This window comes from Pithys albifrons, chromosome 1, assembly GCF_047495875.1.
Source record: "Pithys albifrons albifrons isolate INPA30051 chromosome 1, PitAlb_v1, whole genome shotgun sequence".
Lineage (NCBI taxonomy): Eukaryota > Metazoa > Chordata > Aves > Passeriformes > Thamnophilidae > Pithys > Pithys albifrons.
The window spans coordinates 76,100,962-76,116,266 of record NC_092458.1 but is presented as its reverse complement, the minus strand read 5'-3'; the positions used below and the strand labels follow the sequence as shown (position 1 = coordinate 76,116,266).

Genomic DNA, 15,305 nt, shown 5'->3' with positions numbered 1-15,305 from the left:
CCAGAGGCCTGAGTGGCTGCATCCTTTTTAGAGGGTTCTGTCTGTATTGACACCCCTCTACTGGTAACAGGAGCAACAGCTTTCATTTTTTTGGGAGGCATGACTGCCTTAAGCTGTGGGGAAAGGTAGAAAGAGACAAAGAAACAAACGAACAGAGGAGAAAAAAAAAAAAAGGCTGCAGAAATACCTAGGCTTATGCCCTGCCTGTTCTCCCTGCCTGTGCGAGCTGCCGTGCCACGCCCTCACAGACGTGCCACGCCCCTGCTTGCCCGCTCCTGTTCGCCGCACTCCGGGTCGCTTGCGCTCCCTAGAGACGTTTTTAAAGCCTTCTCACTCTCCTGCTAAGGAGCAAGCCACGCCTCCAACTCCCCTCTGAGTCACCTGCTGATAGCTGAAGGAGCAGCAAACAAAGCCTGCCAGGAAATGTCACTGTGCTTTGACTGCTTTCCCACTGTTACAAGGCTTTATCAGGAAGTCATGCTCCATGCATGAAAGAATCCAGCCCCAAAGTAGTAGACTTTTCCTACTATGATCTAAACTCCTACAGATTGAAGTTAAAAACAGATTTAAAACCCAGCACTTCTCCTTCAAGAAAAAGTACCCCACATGAATGCTGTAACAAGTAGCGGGACACAACAAGAGCATTTACTGCCACTCTGTGTCTTTTGGTAAAAACTGAAAACACTTACTAGGTTATTTGAAACTGGGAAAGCATATTTCATTAGGTTCTCAAATATGGACCGTCTAGTTCTCCCTTCAGGCTTGTGAGCAAACCGCAAGTTTCGAATATCCTAGGGGAAAAAAAAAAAAAAAGAAAAATCAAGTTGCAAATTTCTGAACCACTTCAAAATTCAAAGAAAATCCAAAAGCCAGAATTCAAAATCAGGTCACATCACAGGGCTCTTTCTAGTACTGATTTAATACGGTACTTGGAACACTGCGCTGGGCTTGGCTCAGTGCTTGTCTCCAGCCTCCAACAAACCCTGCCCCAACTGCAGAGATGCTGAGGAAGTGCACAGGTGTGCCTGACCACAGCACCTCACCTTCACGTGAAGCTCCCTACCTGCTGAAAGCCTAGGGCAGAGCCTGGCTCAGGGACAAGCTGTCTCTCTGAACAGCAGGACTCTGAGACAGATCTCCTAGTTCTGAGTTCTCATACCGAGCTGTGCCAGAAGATCACTGGAAGGATCTGCCTCACAAGGTACCTCCACAGAGCTACTGCATGTTGGTAGGCAGAGCCCAAGCCCAGCCAGCTGAGTGCAAGAATCCAACACCATCTCCCCTTAAAGCTTCCATCTCTCAGAGCTCTCAAGAGGATGTCTTGAAATCAAAAACTCCTCCTCTTTGCACAGAAGCAGTTTCCACAAAGACTGGTAAACCAGGACCTCCTTTCCACACTCATCTACAAAATCAAATTACAAAACTAAATAAAGCTTTTCTAAGATGCCAAGTTTTTCCAGCCAAGCCCACAACTCAGTAAACAGCTTAAAAGCCACTAGCAGGAAATGAGCTATCAAGTTCAAGCATATGAATACGGTAGCACAAATCAGAGAATTAGATAAACAGCTAAAGACTTTGCATCCTCATAAACAGAGATTACATGATTGGTCTCAGACAGAGAACATTTCAGGATGTACAAGCCATATCTGTACCTTTCTGTTATTGCACTGAACTACCCTGTGTATCCTAGGCCAAGCAGGCTGGCATATATATAGATATATGCTACAAAAGGCCAAAACACCCATCACACAGTTTGTGCCCAAGTTTCTCACTCAGGTAAAATATCCAGTTCATTCCAACTGGACCATGTGTGCAAATCTGCATACAGTCAAAATGGCTAAGGACTTGGAATCCAGAACAAAACACGGAACAAATTAGCTCGCCAGCACAACCATCCCACCCCTATGTTAGCCAGCGACGATCATGACTGCAACAGGGCAAGGGAGCAGCTGGATGATTTGGTACAGATTGCATCAGCTGGTCTTGATACAGAACACCCACAGCCTGATAGTCTGCTTAGCTTTCTGGTGCCTCAAAATGACAGCAGTGACCAGAGTAGTTTGGGACTCCTTTTCATTCTGCTCTTATCCCTCAAGTGGCATCCTCTTAACCTTGAGGGGCTCGGACTAGAGCTCTAAGCAGCCCAAGACCTAAAAGGTTCTGAATCCAGCTCTTCTATATGGCCTGTGAGGCAGGCAGAAGGAGCCATGCCCTGCTGAACAGCAGTGGTTTGGATTTAGGAGGGGAGATGGAGACTTCACAGGTCTACAGAAAGCGGACACAAGGAGGTAAATTGTTAATTTTGATTCAAGTTTGTATTTCCAGTTACTCCAAGGGCTCTTGAGAGGTACATGTGAAATATGTACTGCCTTTAAAGAAATGAAAGAACAGCCTCGAGCAGGACTGAAGGCTACTTGCCAGTCACTTACCACAAAGCACAGCAGCAGGTGGACGTAAGCTAATGATGGAGGAGGAACAGTGCTCCTTTCTTGCTCTTGAAATGCAGATGAGAGAAAGGTATACATACATATTCCACAATAATGGGAGTCTACCTGGAATATTCTGGTGGCCAACCCTGAGAACTGCATTAGTGACATGCAGGCCTAGGTTTCCATTAGGAAGAAAAGACGCTGCCCAGCACAAAGCCTGAATGAAGGTTTATACCTCATCCTGAGTAAGTGGAGCTGGAGAATACGGAAAAATACTTTTTAAATCAGATGAGTTTTGATGCCTGTGAAGTCATACTGACTAAGACATTTTGCAGAACTTCCTGCAGTACTACTGAGAAAACCTGTTAAAATATATGTTCCCCTTCCCCTGTTGTAAAAGACGGTTAAGATTTTACCTTGCATACAATCTCCAGCCCATATGAATTCTCACCGCGACTGGAAGCACCTCCAATTTTCTCCACTCTGTTGATTACACCTAAAGATGCATCTAGGACAAAAGGAGGGTCCTGTAGACAGTTGAAATTTGTGAGTTTAAAAAGGGGAGGGGGAAAAATCCCCAGCTCCTGCTCCCTTATGTCTATATTTTCAGATGTATAGCTACATTTCACACAGAATTACTCTCACAGAACAACTATGTCTAAAGATTGAATAGCTAACAAAAGCAGATTATTTCAAAAGCTTACCCGTTCCATGCTTTTAAAATACAGTCTATAATTGGTAACAGTAAGGGTTCCTCTGATTGCTCCAGTGAAGGGGCAGATGTAAGTAACATCCTTAGCTTAAGAAAAAAAAAGGAAAAAAAAAAAGCTTGTTAATTTCACAGTTAAGTTATGGGAGAAAAAATATGACAGCAGCAATATCTGGGGACTCTACTTTTCAGATCCTATTAAAACAAGCTTAATCTGGGGTTCTAACCTAGAGCCTAGAGCTAACATGCAAGTTTCAGTTCTGTGGAAAAGGTAAGAGTTTGAGTAGAAATAGTATCACCCAGAATACTACATTTGCACAGAACTGCTACGCCCGTGAAAAAGCCAGTGCGTGGCTGCAAACTGTTTACTCTTGTTGCCAGTAGTTGAGAACAGCATGCATGAAAAGAGGAGATGACTTCTGCCTGGATGCATAACTCTGAGCCTGACAACAACCTGCATAAAAGCTAAAGATTGTCCCCGAGAAGGTTTGTGCCACCAAGAACAGAAGGTAGTTCTCCTACATGTGGTTTTTAGGATGCTTGGGTCCTTCTGTACACCCTTGCATGCACAGTCAGCCCTGGGAAGAAGGCCCTCATGCTAAAAGCCAGCAGAGCTACAGTGATTTGCAGCAGCCATGAATCTGTATAACACCCAGCTGCCAGTGATTTTAGGTCTGAAGTCAGCGATCAAATTACGCTGCAACAATTCAATTATTTTTGAGCCCGAGTGCCAGTGACTCAAAACAGTCCCCTTCTTAAAAGGCCTCAAACGTTTCTCACTTGTTTCAGCAAAAGGCTGGTTTTCCACAGCAAACACCCCTCCTAACTGCCTTTCTGTTTTGCATCAATTTAAAATGCCAAGACTTAAGTTTTTCCCTCCCCACGTCTGCCACCTATCACTTCTGCCACTGAAGTAGTTGGCTGGCTGTGTCGTGGCAATAGCTAACGCTGTCACCAGCAAGCGAGGACACCCCTCCAAACACAGATGAGATCCACTGACCAGAGCTGCCAGACCCATGAAAAAAACTCCCTGGATCATCTTAACAACCTCAAGCCTCCAGATCCCATGGGACCCATTGTGCAAGGGCTGTGTCAGGAGGACAGCTCGCCTTCCATCCAAGTGACAGCCAGCATGCACTTGAGGCGTGAGGCTATTGGGATGTCAGGATGGGGACCTTAATTTCTATCTTTATCTCATGAGATTTAGACTGGAGGAAGAGAGAGAGGGAGTCTGCCTTACTCCAGAGCACTGGCAACTCATATAACTAAATCATCGTCATGTCAGTTCTGCTTCAGCATAGCCTTCACTATGACTCTCAAAATCTGGATGTGGAGAAGGACACTTAAAATATCAGAAGGGATTAATTCAGAGCAAAACATGTAGCACACAATGTCTAGTTAAAAAGAAAAAGTATATGTATATACATACATTCCATAGTAATTCCTTTAATTAATTAATTAATTGTATAAATTTTCATGCATTTGTTTGAAGGACAATTAAACACAAAAAGCTTCTAGCCGGTTCTAATTAAAAGAAGTGTTTCATTAGTAGCTGATTATTAATCACTTCTTTTCAAAGACTAGTTTGACAGAGGTTTGAAAGCAGACTCATGAAGCACAATAAAGGTGAGGGCAACCTGCCTGGTTTTTCCAGTAGAGTTCCCATTATTCAAAATGTAATTTCAAAATGTTTAAAAAACCCCAACAAAATCTACTAATAAGAAAAGCATGCATTTACATCAGAAAAGGAACAAGATTTCTGGATAAATAGGAAAGGTGCTAGAGAAATGTTTTCCAGGTAAGGAACCCCAGGCAGGATCTCAAACACTGGCCCTGCCAGCTTGTAAGCCACATCACCTTTCACATTTGCATTTTATTAGCTTGGTTTCCTAAGGAAACAATTTTACTTAATTATACTGCACATGTAGACGTGTGCCTACACACATGGCTTGTCTGACCTTAACTCTGTCGCAGCTGTATGATTTCAGCAGTCCCTACCTGATAAACAGGGATCTCTGAGGCATTAAAATGCTTCACTGTTTGTGAGAACGGATGCCAGGTACAATAGAGAGGTTGTAGTAGTGCTATCATCAAGGGAAAGTCTAATAAGTTCAATCTTTGGTATATATAAGAGAATACATATGGGAGAAAGAAATTGGAAACCAGATTTACTAATTCTCCTGCTTGTGGAATTCCTGTCTTTTACAGGCAAATTTTACCCTAGATTATTGGGTTGGCTGAAAATATTTTTTCTTTCCTTCTCTGTAAAATACAGAGAGAATTACTTTTGCCTTTCTTGACACTTCTAACAGGAAACAACTATTGTGGATGCATAACAAATATTTCCTTTTTGTTGCCTTTAACTTCTTGCTGAGCCAGGCAGCTGCTCTCCGGGCTATTACAAAACCTACCCAGTTTTACAGATTTACATGGCTCATCTCATCCTTTGTCAACAGGTAAAACACTGAGAACTCTGATCTCTTAAACCATTCCCTAGGAACCCTCCAAAATATAGTCTTGCTGACAGAACTAACTGTGTCTTTGGAGTGAACTAGATGTCAGTCTGCAGCATTTGGTTGAAGCACAAGTCTAAAGACCTTAGGAAAGAGGTAGAGCAAAAGACTCATCATTGAGGTGGGGGTTTTTTTGCTTGTTTTTATTTTGTTCTTGGATGTGTTTTTTGGTGAGGTATTTTCAGTTTTGTTTTTTTGACTTTTTTACATTTAGGACTGAAATTGCACTCTTCCATATCACTGTAAGAGGAAGGCAACTCATTAAAGAAGTGAATATCAAATCTTTCACAGAAAAATAATTGAGAGGATTACTCAAGCTCTCAGACTGAAGGGCATCAGCAAATCTGATGCACATCAGAACATCTGGATGGAAAAAAAAAAAGAATAAGCAAAAAATCCCCAACTTTTGCAAGTTCCCTGTAAAAGCATTGTATTCCTTCCTGGAGTCCATGACAGACTGACACACAATTGTGCTGTCAACCTAAGAAATTACCCTGGGGCAAGGACAACTTGAAACAGTTGATCCATGTCCTCTCAGGAGATGGGAAATGCCAAGCTGTACAACCTACCTCATCACTCACGCTAAGATGCCTTGAATCGCATTTGCTATGTCCTAAAAGGAGACACATTGTTACCCTGGTCCCTGTGATGTGCAGTAACTCGATTAATGAAACAACCTGATCATGGTTTTCAATACATCAGCAATTTGCTCATGTTGGTCAATGACTGCTCTATGGATATTCTACGTGGTCAGAAAACAATAAGGAATTTCCTCTTCACATACCCATGTCTTTAATGGTTTCCCCTGGTAGCAAAGGTGGCTCTTCCATTTCAGCCAATTTATTAGTCTCCCTCAGGACCTAGGCAAAAGATAAAAGTACAAACAGAAATTCATTATGTTTTCATAAATCAAGAATTTTACACTTACATGCAAGGGGTCAACAATATCAAGGACAACAAGTATTCCAAGATCTTGAGGTACTGCCTAGTGTCTCAGCCTCTTCAGAGGTCAACACCAGGCTCTGTGCTTTGGCAGCACACTTCCCAGGTCTCATTTCATGCTCCAATCTTCTCCTGCGCAGCTCACCATCACGAGTCAAAGTCTCTCACAGTTACGCACAGAGACAGACAAAGCGATCAGGTCCTTTCCCAGTTAAAGTGATCAACTACTGTATGGCTCAGCTTCCCGAAGAAGATTTGGAAAGGGCTCTCCCCACGTGGGTGTGCCCTTCCAGCCTGCGCAGTGGATTTTTCGGGTGAGGCACAGCATGTGCAGAACTGGCCCCACCCTTTAACTCCTGAGGTTCATCTGCCACAGCCGAGCAAGCTTGGATGGTGCCAGTGTAGACCTCAGGACTAGAACCTACAGCCCCTGGTATTCCCAGGAGATCTCCCATCCAAGCACCACCCAGGCCTGACCCTGCTGAGCTTCTGAGATCTGACAGGATCGAGTGTCAGGGAGGCACTGAACTGCCCAATCAACTACTACCACAATGCTGTTGTTCTAGTTACACAGGCCTGGACCAGTTTATCACTATGTGGGTGTGACCAAAACTGTGTATTCTACACCCTCTGTGTAAGTTCTGATGAACTGTTAATAATGGATTGTTTGCAGCAGCTTCCCAGGGCACACCTACCACCTCAGACTACAAGCTGAGTGTTTAAGAACCCTGTGAGACAGGGGAGTGTTTCTGTCTTCACACCAGTGACTAAACCATGATAACTCTTCTTTGGGGAGGCATTAGCACCTTCACACCCAGTCTGAGAGGTCATGTCTGCTAATGGACCATTAGGGACTGGTGACTGGCTAAATAGGCAGTTGCAATGGCCTAGACCATCAAAGATTCCCAAAATATCCCATGACTCACTGAGTTAAATCATCCCCTGTGAAATTTCTCACGCTGGGGAAGGTACTGGGCATTCACACCTGAACCTGAGCATATATAATCTTGGGGGGTTTGGGACTTCTGGTATCACTTGTGGGAACTAGAGGAGGACCAGAACCTCAACAGGACTGCAGTCATTACTTTGATAGAACTGTGACCATCATCCTCACCCACAGGTTTTCCTTTCCCTTTACTTTACACTTAGGCACACCACATGGTGCTCAGCACAGGGGCTGTCAAACACTATGCTCTTCATGTTCCAGAGTGCTGGGTTATACATCAATTCCTCTGTGGGTTAAAACCATTTTTTTTCTGTGTTATCGCATTTATTGTAATCTTTTTAGTAAATTATAACTCTGACTTGTGATCTCTTTTGAGTTTGGTTAATTTTTCTTGCTGGTTTACCTTTAAACCAGGACAGCTATAAACTGTTCAGCAGAGAAATTTCTAGTTTACACCAAGGAAAGTTGAAAAAGACACCTTGTCACACCACTGAAAACTGCAAAAGTCCAGACCTGGCTCAGTTTACAAAGGTGCTATTTTGATAGTTTTGATTTCTTTTTTTTTTTTTTGACTGACAAATGACCCCTTCTCCACCTTTCTTTGAGTTCAAGTTATACCACAGGGCATGACTTCTCACACATATGATTGCATTTACACAGGGGTTTTCACAAGAACAGCTGTTATCATGAACATTACGGACATTTTAGGAAAGCATGGCTGTAACCACGAGAGCATAACCTGAGGTCTAAACCTATGGTCAGAACTATGAGAGAAAAGCAAATATAAGTGATCTAGTGATCAAGATTAAGGCTAAGTCTATGTGGCCAAATGCAGACGGATTTAATCATATTGTCCATGCTTCAAACTGGCCAAATGACCACAAAAAGCAGCACACTGTTTCCTCAACCTCTTAAAACAGACAGAGAGCAGGAAAGTGAATTTAGACTCCTCCTCATTCTACAGCAACCATAAAACTTTGAGTTCAATTTTGGTACGTGTCCCATCTGGTGAAAATAGGCACAGGGAGCTCCTTGCTGCTCACAACTGAATTTGCAGGCTCATTCAAAATGTTTTCTTTATCATTATGCAAGGAAACAGAAAGCATTGTTTCAATTTGATCTCTAGAAATCCCTGTAAAGAAAATTCAAAGACATAGACTGAAGTGGCATTCTAGAACCTGACACGTTTGTGGTCAACTTTCATGTTAGGATCAAGCCACAGGGAGCGCCTCGGGGAATAACAATTCCCTAAACTATGCAAAAAAAATGGAAACAAAACCCTAGGAAAGCCTGCCACAATAAGAGCACGTTCCAGCATTTTCATACAACAGATTGATGTAGAGATGAAAAGATTAACAAGATCAAAGCCTTCTAGAGAACAAGATGTACATTTTAAAAAATGCATTCAAAAGGCTCTTTAAAAAATTAATAATAAAATCAAGTACAGTCCCAGCTTCCTAACAGGAACTTCACAACCGCACCCATTTAGGCCAGCTGTTACCAGGGAGGCTGCCAGAGCAGCTGTACTGGGGTCCATAGGATGAGTAAGGAGTGGTCACCATTGACAGAGCTCACACTGGCAGCAACTTGCAGGAAAGTGTCTCCTCCCCCATGTCAGCAATACCAGTAAAAACAAGGGTTTGCTGGTATAAGGAGCAGAAGTCGATATTCAGGACTTCTTGTCAGCACAGCTGTGTTGGCCAAAGATCACACAGCCCATCAAAGCCCTGACTGAGGGCCTCCCCAGCAAAAGCCTGTGATGTAGATCCACTCTCAATTCCTGTGTGTCCAATTCTGCGCTCGAGTAACTGCCTTGAAATTAGCAGGATAACATGTGGATTATGATAAATGAGATGGAGGCTTCTGGCTAATTAGTCTGTAAGCGGTGGTCATCTTTTTGGCCTTTTATCTTGGAAGGACATTAGTGAAAATACACTCTGCATTCTGAACTTGATCACAGCTTCTTTGAGAAGGTCTGTACCCCACACGGGCAGCAGCAGCTGCTGCTAGGATCACTTTGGTCAACAGCTGGACTCGTTGCTCTCCTGCACATGTCAGCCGGACCATGTCCAGCAGTAAATATTTGGGGGACTGGGTTGGATCTTAAGCCAAAACAAATATGAAGTAAGATACATAGAGAGCATTCAGTATGACAAACATCTGCTGCGATGGCATAGGTGGGCAGTGCTCAGGTGGTTTTTAAACACTTTACTGCAGTTGGGGAAGAGGAGGAGGGAATAGGCAAGCGGTATGAAAGACAAGGACCTCCATGTCAACAACATTCTTTAAAGACAAGGTTGAAAGCTTTTCCAGTTTAAAAACTGGCTCTTCTAAGCCTAATAAAATCCATCTGCTCATTCACACTCTCTGAAACATGGAGTCCCCAGGGTCAGAAGAAAGAGTTAGTGATCGAAACCTGTGCTCACTTCGACACAGGGCAGCAGACAGATGGCTTCCTGGAAGCACAGCACTTCAAGGTCAGCCTCCTTGTCTCCCCACCCCTTTTATTTTTCTTTTTTTTTTTGGCTACAGACTTGAGGACAAAACTGATTTTCACTACCCCTTAACTGACCCTAGCCACTCCAGGTTAACAAAGCACTGCCTGCCTCCATGATAATTTCAAAGTTGGCGCAAGCACACCACACATGGCTAACAGTATCTTTCCCAAGAGGCTGAAACAGTCACAGTCAGAAAGCTCAAGATAAACACTTCACTGTCGTGCCAGTCTCTGCACTATCTGCTCAGCTCTAGACCTTGAATGAGACTCTAGTGGGAACATGAATACTTGAAACCCATCCTGGCAGAAACTAAGAAACAAATGGTAGGCATTTTCATGAAATCCACCTCCATCAATGGCTTCTTAAAATTGATTCAGGGAAATCCAATCTGTGAAGGGCTGAAAACTCAGGAAGCCAGCACAGGAGAAGATACCTGTGGCAGCACTGAAGGATGAAGGCTGGCAGAAGGGAAGAAAAATGGGTAGATTAAAAAAGAGGAATTTTGGAAACGGATCAAGTGGAAAAAAATAATATGAGAGAATGCACAGGAAGCTCTGAGATAATGTTAATATCATAGATGGATATGTTTCTTACATGACTAAAGAGATGACATAAAAAGCCCTTCCATCTTACCACCATCCTCCTCTCCCCCTCAAAATCTAAAAATGGTTCATTACGCTGTGAGAAAAATCTTTTTTTGTACATTAGCCTCTTTTCAAGACTAAAAATAACAATTCTGGGCCCAAATTTAGCCTTCTGCAAACTTTGCAAAATTAAATTAAGAGCACCAGTAAGACAAGGAAGCAGGGAAGGGAGCCAGGGACACGACTGCAGCAGCCTGGCTGCAGGAGAGTGATGGCTGGCTGCTGATACGTTAACGCCATTGAGGCAGATACCACATGCATCTGCAACAGAATGTGCCACCTCCGCGTGCCCAGGTTTTTAAATTGTTTGGTGAGAACAAAACCAAAGAATTCTTAGAGACCTGCAATGAAGGTCACAGCCAGAGCTGGGCAGAAGCAGTAGGACTTAGGAATAGGACCACAATAACAGAGCCACACACTGGCTGTATCTGTCACAACCATCACTAAAATGGTTTCTGTAAGAAACAGATACAAGCACCAAAAACTGGTACACTACTTTGCCTTGCCTCCAAGTCGAACAAGGTCTTCATTACCTTTTCCCCACAAAAATGTCCTGCTTGGTAACTGAACTTCCAGGAGAATGAAGAGTCTAGTGAAGAGTCTAGTTACACAACAGAACAACCTTTATTTCTGTTTTCTTTTACCAAGTAACATCAACTACCTCTCCTACCCCTCAGCAGCTCTCCCTCTAGATAAAACAGCTCTCTGGAATACTGAGATTGGGAGTACCTTAGCACCTACCTAAGCACAAATCCTGCCTCAGCTCAGAGGGTGTAAGGACTTCATGCCACCACCTACCTTTGTTCTCTGCTCAAGCAGTAACTTGGCAGAAAAAACCCCACACTGCTACATTTAACAACCACTTCTCTTACTCCAGGATCCCACGCTGTGTTAGCTCAGCACTCTCATCCATGACTGAAGGTGCAGTGCTCTCTCATGCCCTCCCAAGTATTGCACTCAAGACAGGGATCAATGCTGTTTTGCTGACACAATCTCCAAATCGGAGCAACAAAATCATCATCTCCTTTGCTTGTATGTATGGGGTCAGGGAAAGAGGTTTTGATCCTGCTAAAATGTTAAGACTGTTGAGATTCAGGGTACTGCAGTTCTGGCAAGCCTCTCCAACCATGTGTTCACACTGTTTCCTAACACAACAGCCAGCGTTCTGCTCCAAAAATCCCTCTCCTGACTGATGTCCCTGCACAGCTTATACATGCAGCTCATCCTGAGCAGCTGCAGCCATCTCAGGGTGGTACGGAGTTAAATTACAAGCAAACTCCACACACAGGGTCTCTGAGGTCTGTGCATCGCTGAACACTGTTCCAGAAGGATCTGAGAGGGTACATGAAACTCTAAATTCAGGGTTTGCTCTTAGCTTGTGAGCAAAACAACTCATGTGTTTTCCTCTTGTATTGCCTGGTGAGGTGTTTGCCTACCAGCAGAGCTGCACAGCCAGGATGACAAAAACCACATCCTGCACTGGCTGAGGCTGAGCCAGGATTGCCTCCTGCTACCCACCCTGCCCATGCTGTAATTGCTGCCATGTCTAGTTCAGTCAAGATGCCCACGTTCCCTTAATGGCTTTTATAAAGGAAGTTTTTCCACAACCTGGATCATTTTGCCAGGACTGGCTTAGGGTGTGACTACAGGAGTGAAGGCATATAAGCCAGAGCAAGGGAGGGAGAGCAGCTGGGACCAACCAGGGAGCGTAACTTTGTCCCTGGACACTGAACACGCCTCCAGGTAACAAAGATGCATGAGCAGAGCACCCAAGGTCCCTCCAAGCCTTTTCCCAGTTATTCTCTTCTACTTTCTCTGGAATATTTGAGTCCTTAAACCCATAGACAAAGGTGAGTTTATTTCGCTTCATACAACTTAATGGGAGACTACAGGTTTGTGTTACCAAATTCCTGTGTAAGAGTTTTCTGCAAGTCTGCAGAGATTCTTCTATCCTGAATCACAATGAAAATGAGCAAAAAGACCTTTTTTTGGCTTAGACAAAATTAAAATGTACCCTGTGATTTTTTTTCTCCCCTCTAAGTTCATCTCTCCTTGGTAACCTCCTACACAGTCCAAATCATTCTGCACATTTTGAACAGATCTGTTACACATAAACCCACAACATTGGTATGACACATTCAACCCAACAGTGTGACCACCTTGCTCCCGTATTACTCCTTCCCCTAAAACCACATCTGCCCCACCTACTGAGAAGACAAGCTCTCCAGGCTGGGAGATGCTTTTGTTCCAGCTACATACAGTCCTGTTTTATGTTTCCCACAGCAGGAGGGCAGTCTCTTAACTGATCCCTTGACATAAACATATATAACCTATTTGTACAGACAAACATTATACACACAAAAAAAATTCCTTTGCTTCTGCAGCAAGATCTGGCACATCTATATTACCTCATGAGCATGCACTGGTCAGCAGAAACTGGTCTTGTCACTGCTGCAGTGACAAGAATGTACATGTTGTAGACATCCAAAAATACACATACAATGAGTAGAATCTAAAATGTGTATCTTTTCAAATTATGTGTGAAATATGGAATTAAAACTCAACATCCAAGTTGAAAAATATCTGTCTGATACTTCACATTTTAATGGACTGCCTGGAAATACTCTGTTTGTACTTAACATAGACTTTCCTTCCCTCCCCCACTTTTCTTTTTTTAAATGTCTTTCTCTCAAGAACTGGCAAATTATTAAATGCCCTCCTTAATCAGCATTTTTGCCACTTTGCAGGTAGGGTAATCAGTAAGCTGCAGGAATATCCATTTCATCTAAAACTCAAGATCTACATCTCAGCTGGTCACCCTGTACCAGTCAGTGGAAACCTAAGATACCCAGGAGATGCACCTTTATGATGAGTGCCCTCCTTTCCACTGAAGGCTAAGACTTAGGGTAAAGGAACATCAATACAGATCTGGTAGGGCAAATCCTAACGTTGGTGCTTCCTTGTGGCCAGCATGGCAATGCCCAATTTTGTGGACATTCACATACAACTGAGTAGGCACAACCACTATTCTGCAGAAAAGTACAAATGTGCTCTGTGCAGAGGCAGCAGGAAATCAGCCAAAACCTGAATGAACTTCACTTAAAGAGGCATCACTCCAAAGCTTGTATGATAGGTCATCTTAGCTGAGGTATATAAGACACTTTTTGGCTCAGAGCTGGCTCTTGTCTGCTGTTTCAAAGAACCACAAGAGGGAAGTCAGCCTTCCTGCAAAGCCTTAGCCATAGGATTACCTTTACAATATTTTTTTTTCAGTGAATCAATAGCAAAGCATGCACACTTAAATAGTAAATGCTTCTCTCCTTTAATTGCTTTTTGGGGGTCTCAAACCATTTCAGCTATTCCTTCCCCTTTCCTCTTTCATGGCTGTTCCCATCAAAGTCAATCAACAAAGGACAATGCCACTATGACAGATGTATCAAGATTTATCATTAGCCCAACAACAGCGAAAAAAACACCTGAAACTAACAGATACAGAAGCTCTTCCCATTCACATTGGAAAAAAATCCTCACAGAAATCTAGTTCTGTCCAGCTGACATTGACAGAAGCTGCAGATTTGACACAAATCTGTGCAGAAACAAGATGAGTATGCTTCTTTAGGTCAATTTTTCAGAGGTATGTTGGTTTCTTCTCTAAATGGAACATTTCTTACAACATGAAAAAGGGCACATTCTACTGCTAAAACACATCTGTCATCTCAATGCTCAATCAGCAGGACCACAGAACAGAAGCCATGCTTACTTGACTGCAAACACTACTACTTTGAGGAGATATTCAGCTGCCATTTATAGCTATTTCAAGAGTACTTTGAGATGATTTATGTGCTAAGTATCCTACCGAAAAGGCAATAAAACATAAATCAAGCAAGTAAGTGGACTTTGTTGATTATTTTCAAATCATTAAGAATACCACAGCAGAAAGACTACAGCAAAGAACAGCAGTATCTCTGCCTGACTGAGGCAGAGGGACTTTTTCTAAGGATTGTGACCAGATGAGTTGAAAAACTATCTTAGAGGCATTCAGAGCCTCAAGACATTAATTGCAGGGAAATGCTTCGTGTCTTAGTCTTTTGGGATACTAGAAGTTCAAAGGGGAAAAGACAAAGCATCATGGACACATGGATCATTTCAGAATAGTATACAAACAATCAAATATACTGTTCAAAGACCACATCAAGCCCACTCAGTTCCTAAGAGAGCACTTGGCCAAAGAAGGCTTCTTAATTTGGTTAAAAAATAACACAAGAGTCATTTAAGTTATCAAAAAACGTTCTGACAACAAATCACCTATTACACTACTCCGAAGATAATAATAACATACAATGTACACTGCAACTGCCCTTTAACAATGCTTTCTTGAAACAATTAAAAAAGCCAAATCACGAAGTGTAATCTCTACCTGCCATATATAGAGAAAGAACAAAATGGCTTGGAAATCACTTCTTACTTACCACTGTCCTGAAAATCTTTAAAAAGAAGCTGAAGATTAGTGGATTAAAAAAAAATTCAGTCACCAGAGTAATATAAAGGGACCTCTGTGTAGGAGGAAGTAGCTACCATGTAGTGTTTCCCTGGGGTTTTCCGCTTCGTTTTTTCCACTATGTTC

The 15,305-nt window shown here is 42.8% G+C and overlaps 1 protein-coding gene across 5 annotated transcripts in view; it reads right to left on the bottom strand.

Annotated features, from left to right (window-relative positions):
• Positions 1–15,305, bottom strand: part of MTMR2 (myotubularin related protein 2) — a 70,090-nt gene that overhangs the window by 24,154 nt on the left and 30,631 nt on the right. For 3 of the 5 annotated variants that reach the window (XM_071555354.1, XM_071555390.1, XM_071555372.1), the window contains exons 3-6: positions 6,436–6,511; positions 3,134–3,228; positions 2,846–2,956; positions 690–791 (exon numbers count right to left, since the gene is read on the bottom strand). In XM_071555354.1, coding sequence (XP_071411455.1) covers positions 690–791; positions 2,846–2,956; positions 3,134–3,228; positions 6,436–6,511 — 384 coding nt within the window. The other 2 variants (XM_071555365.1, XM_071555380.1) reach the window with 2 other exon arrangements.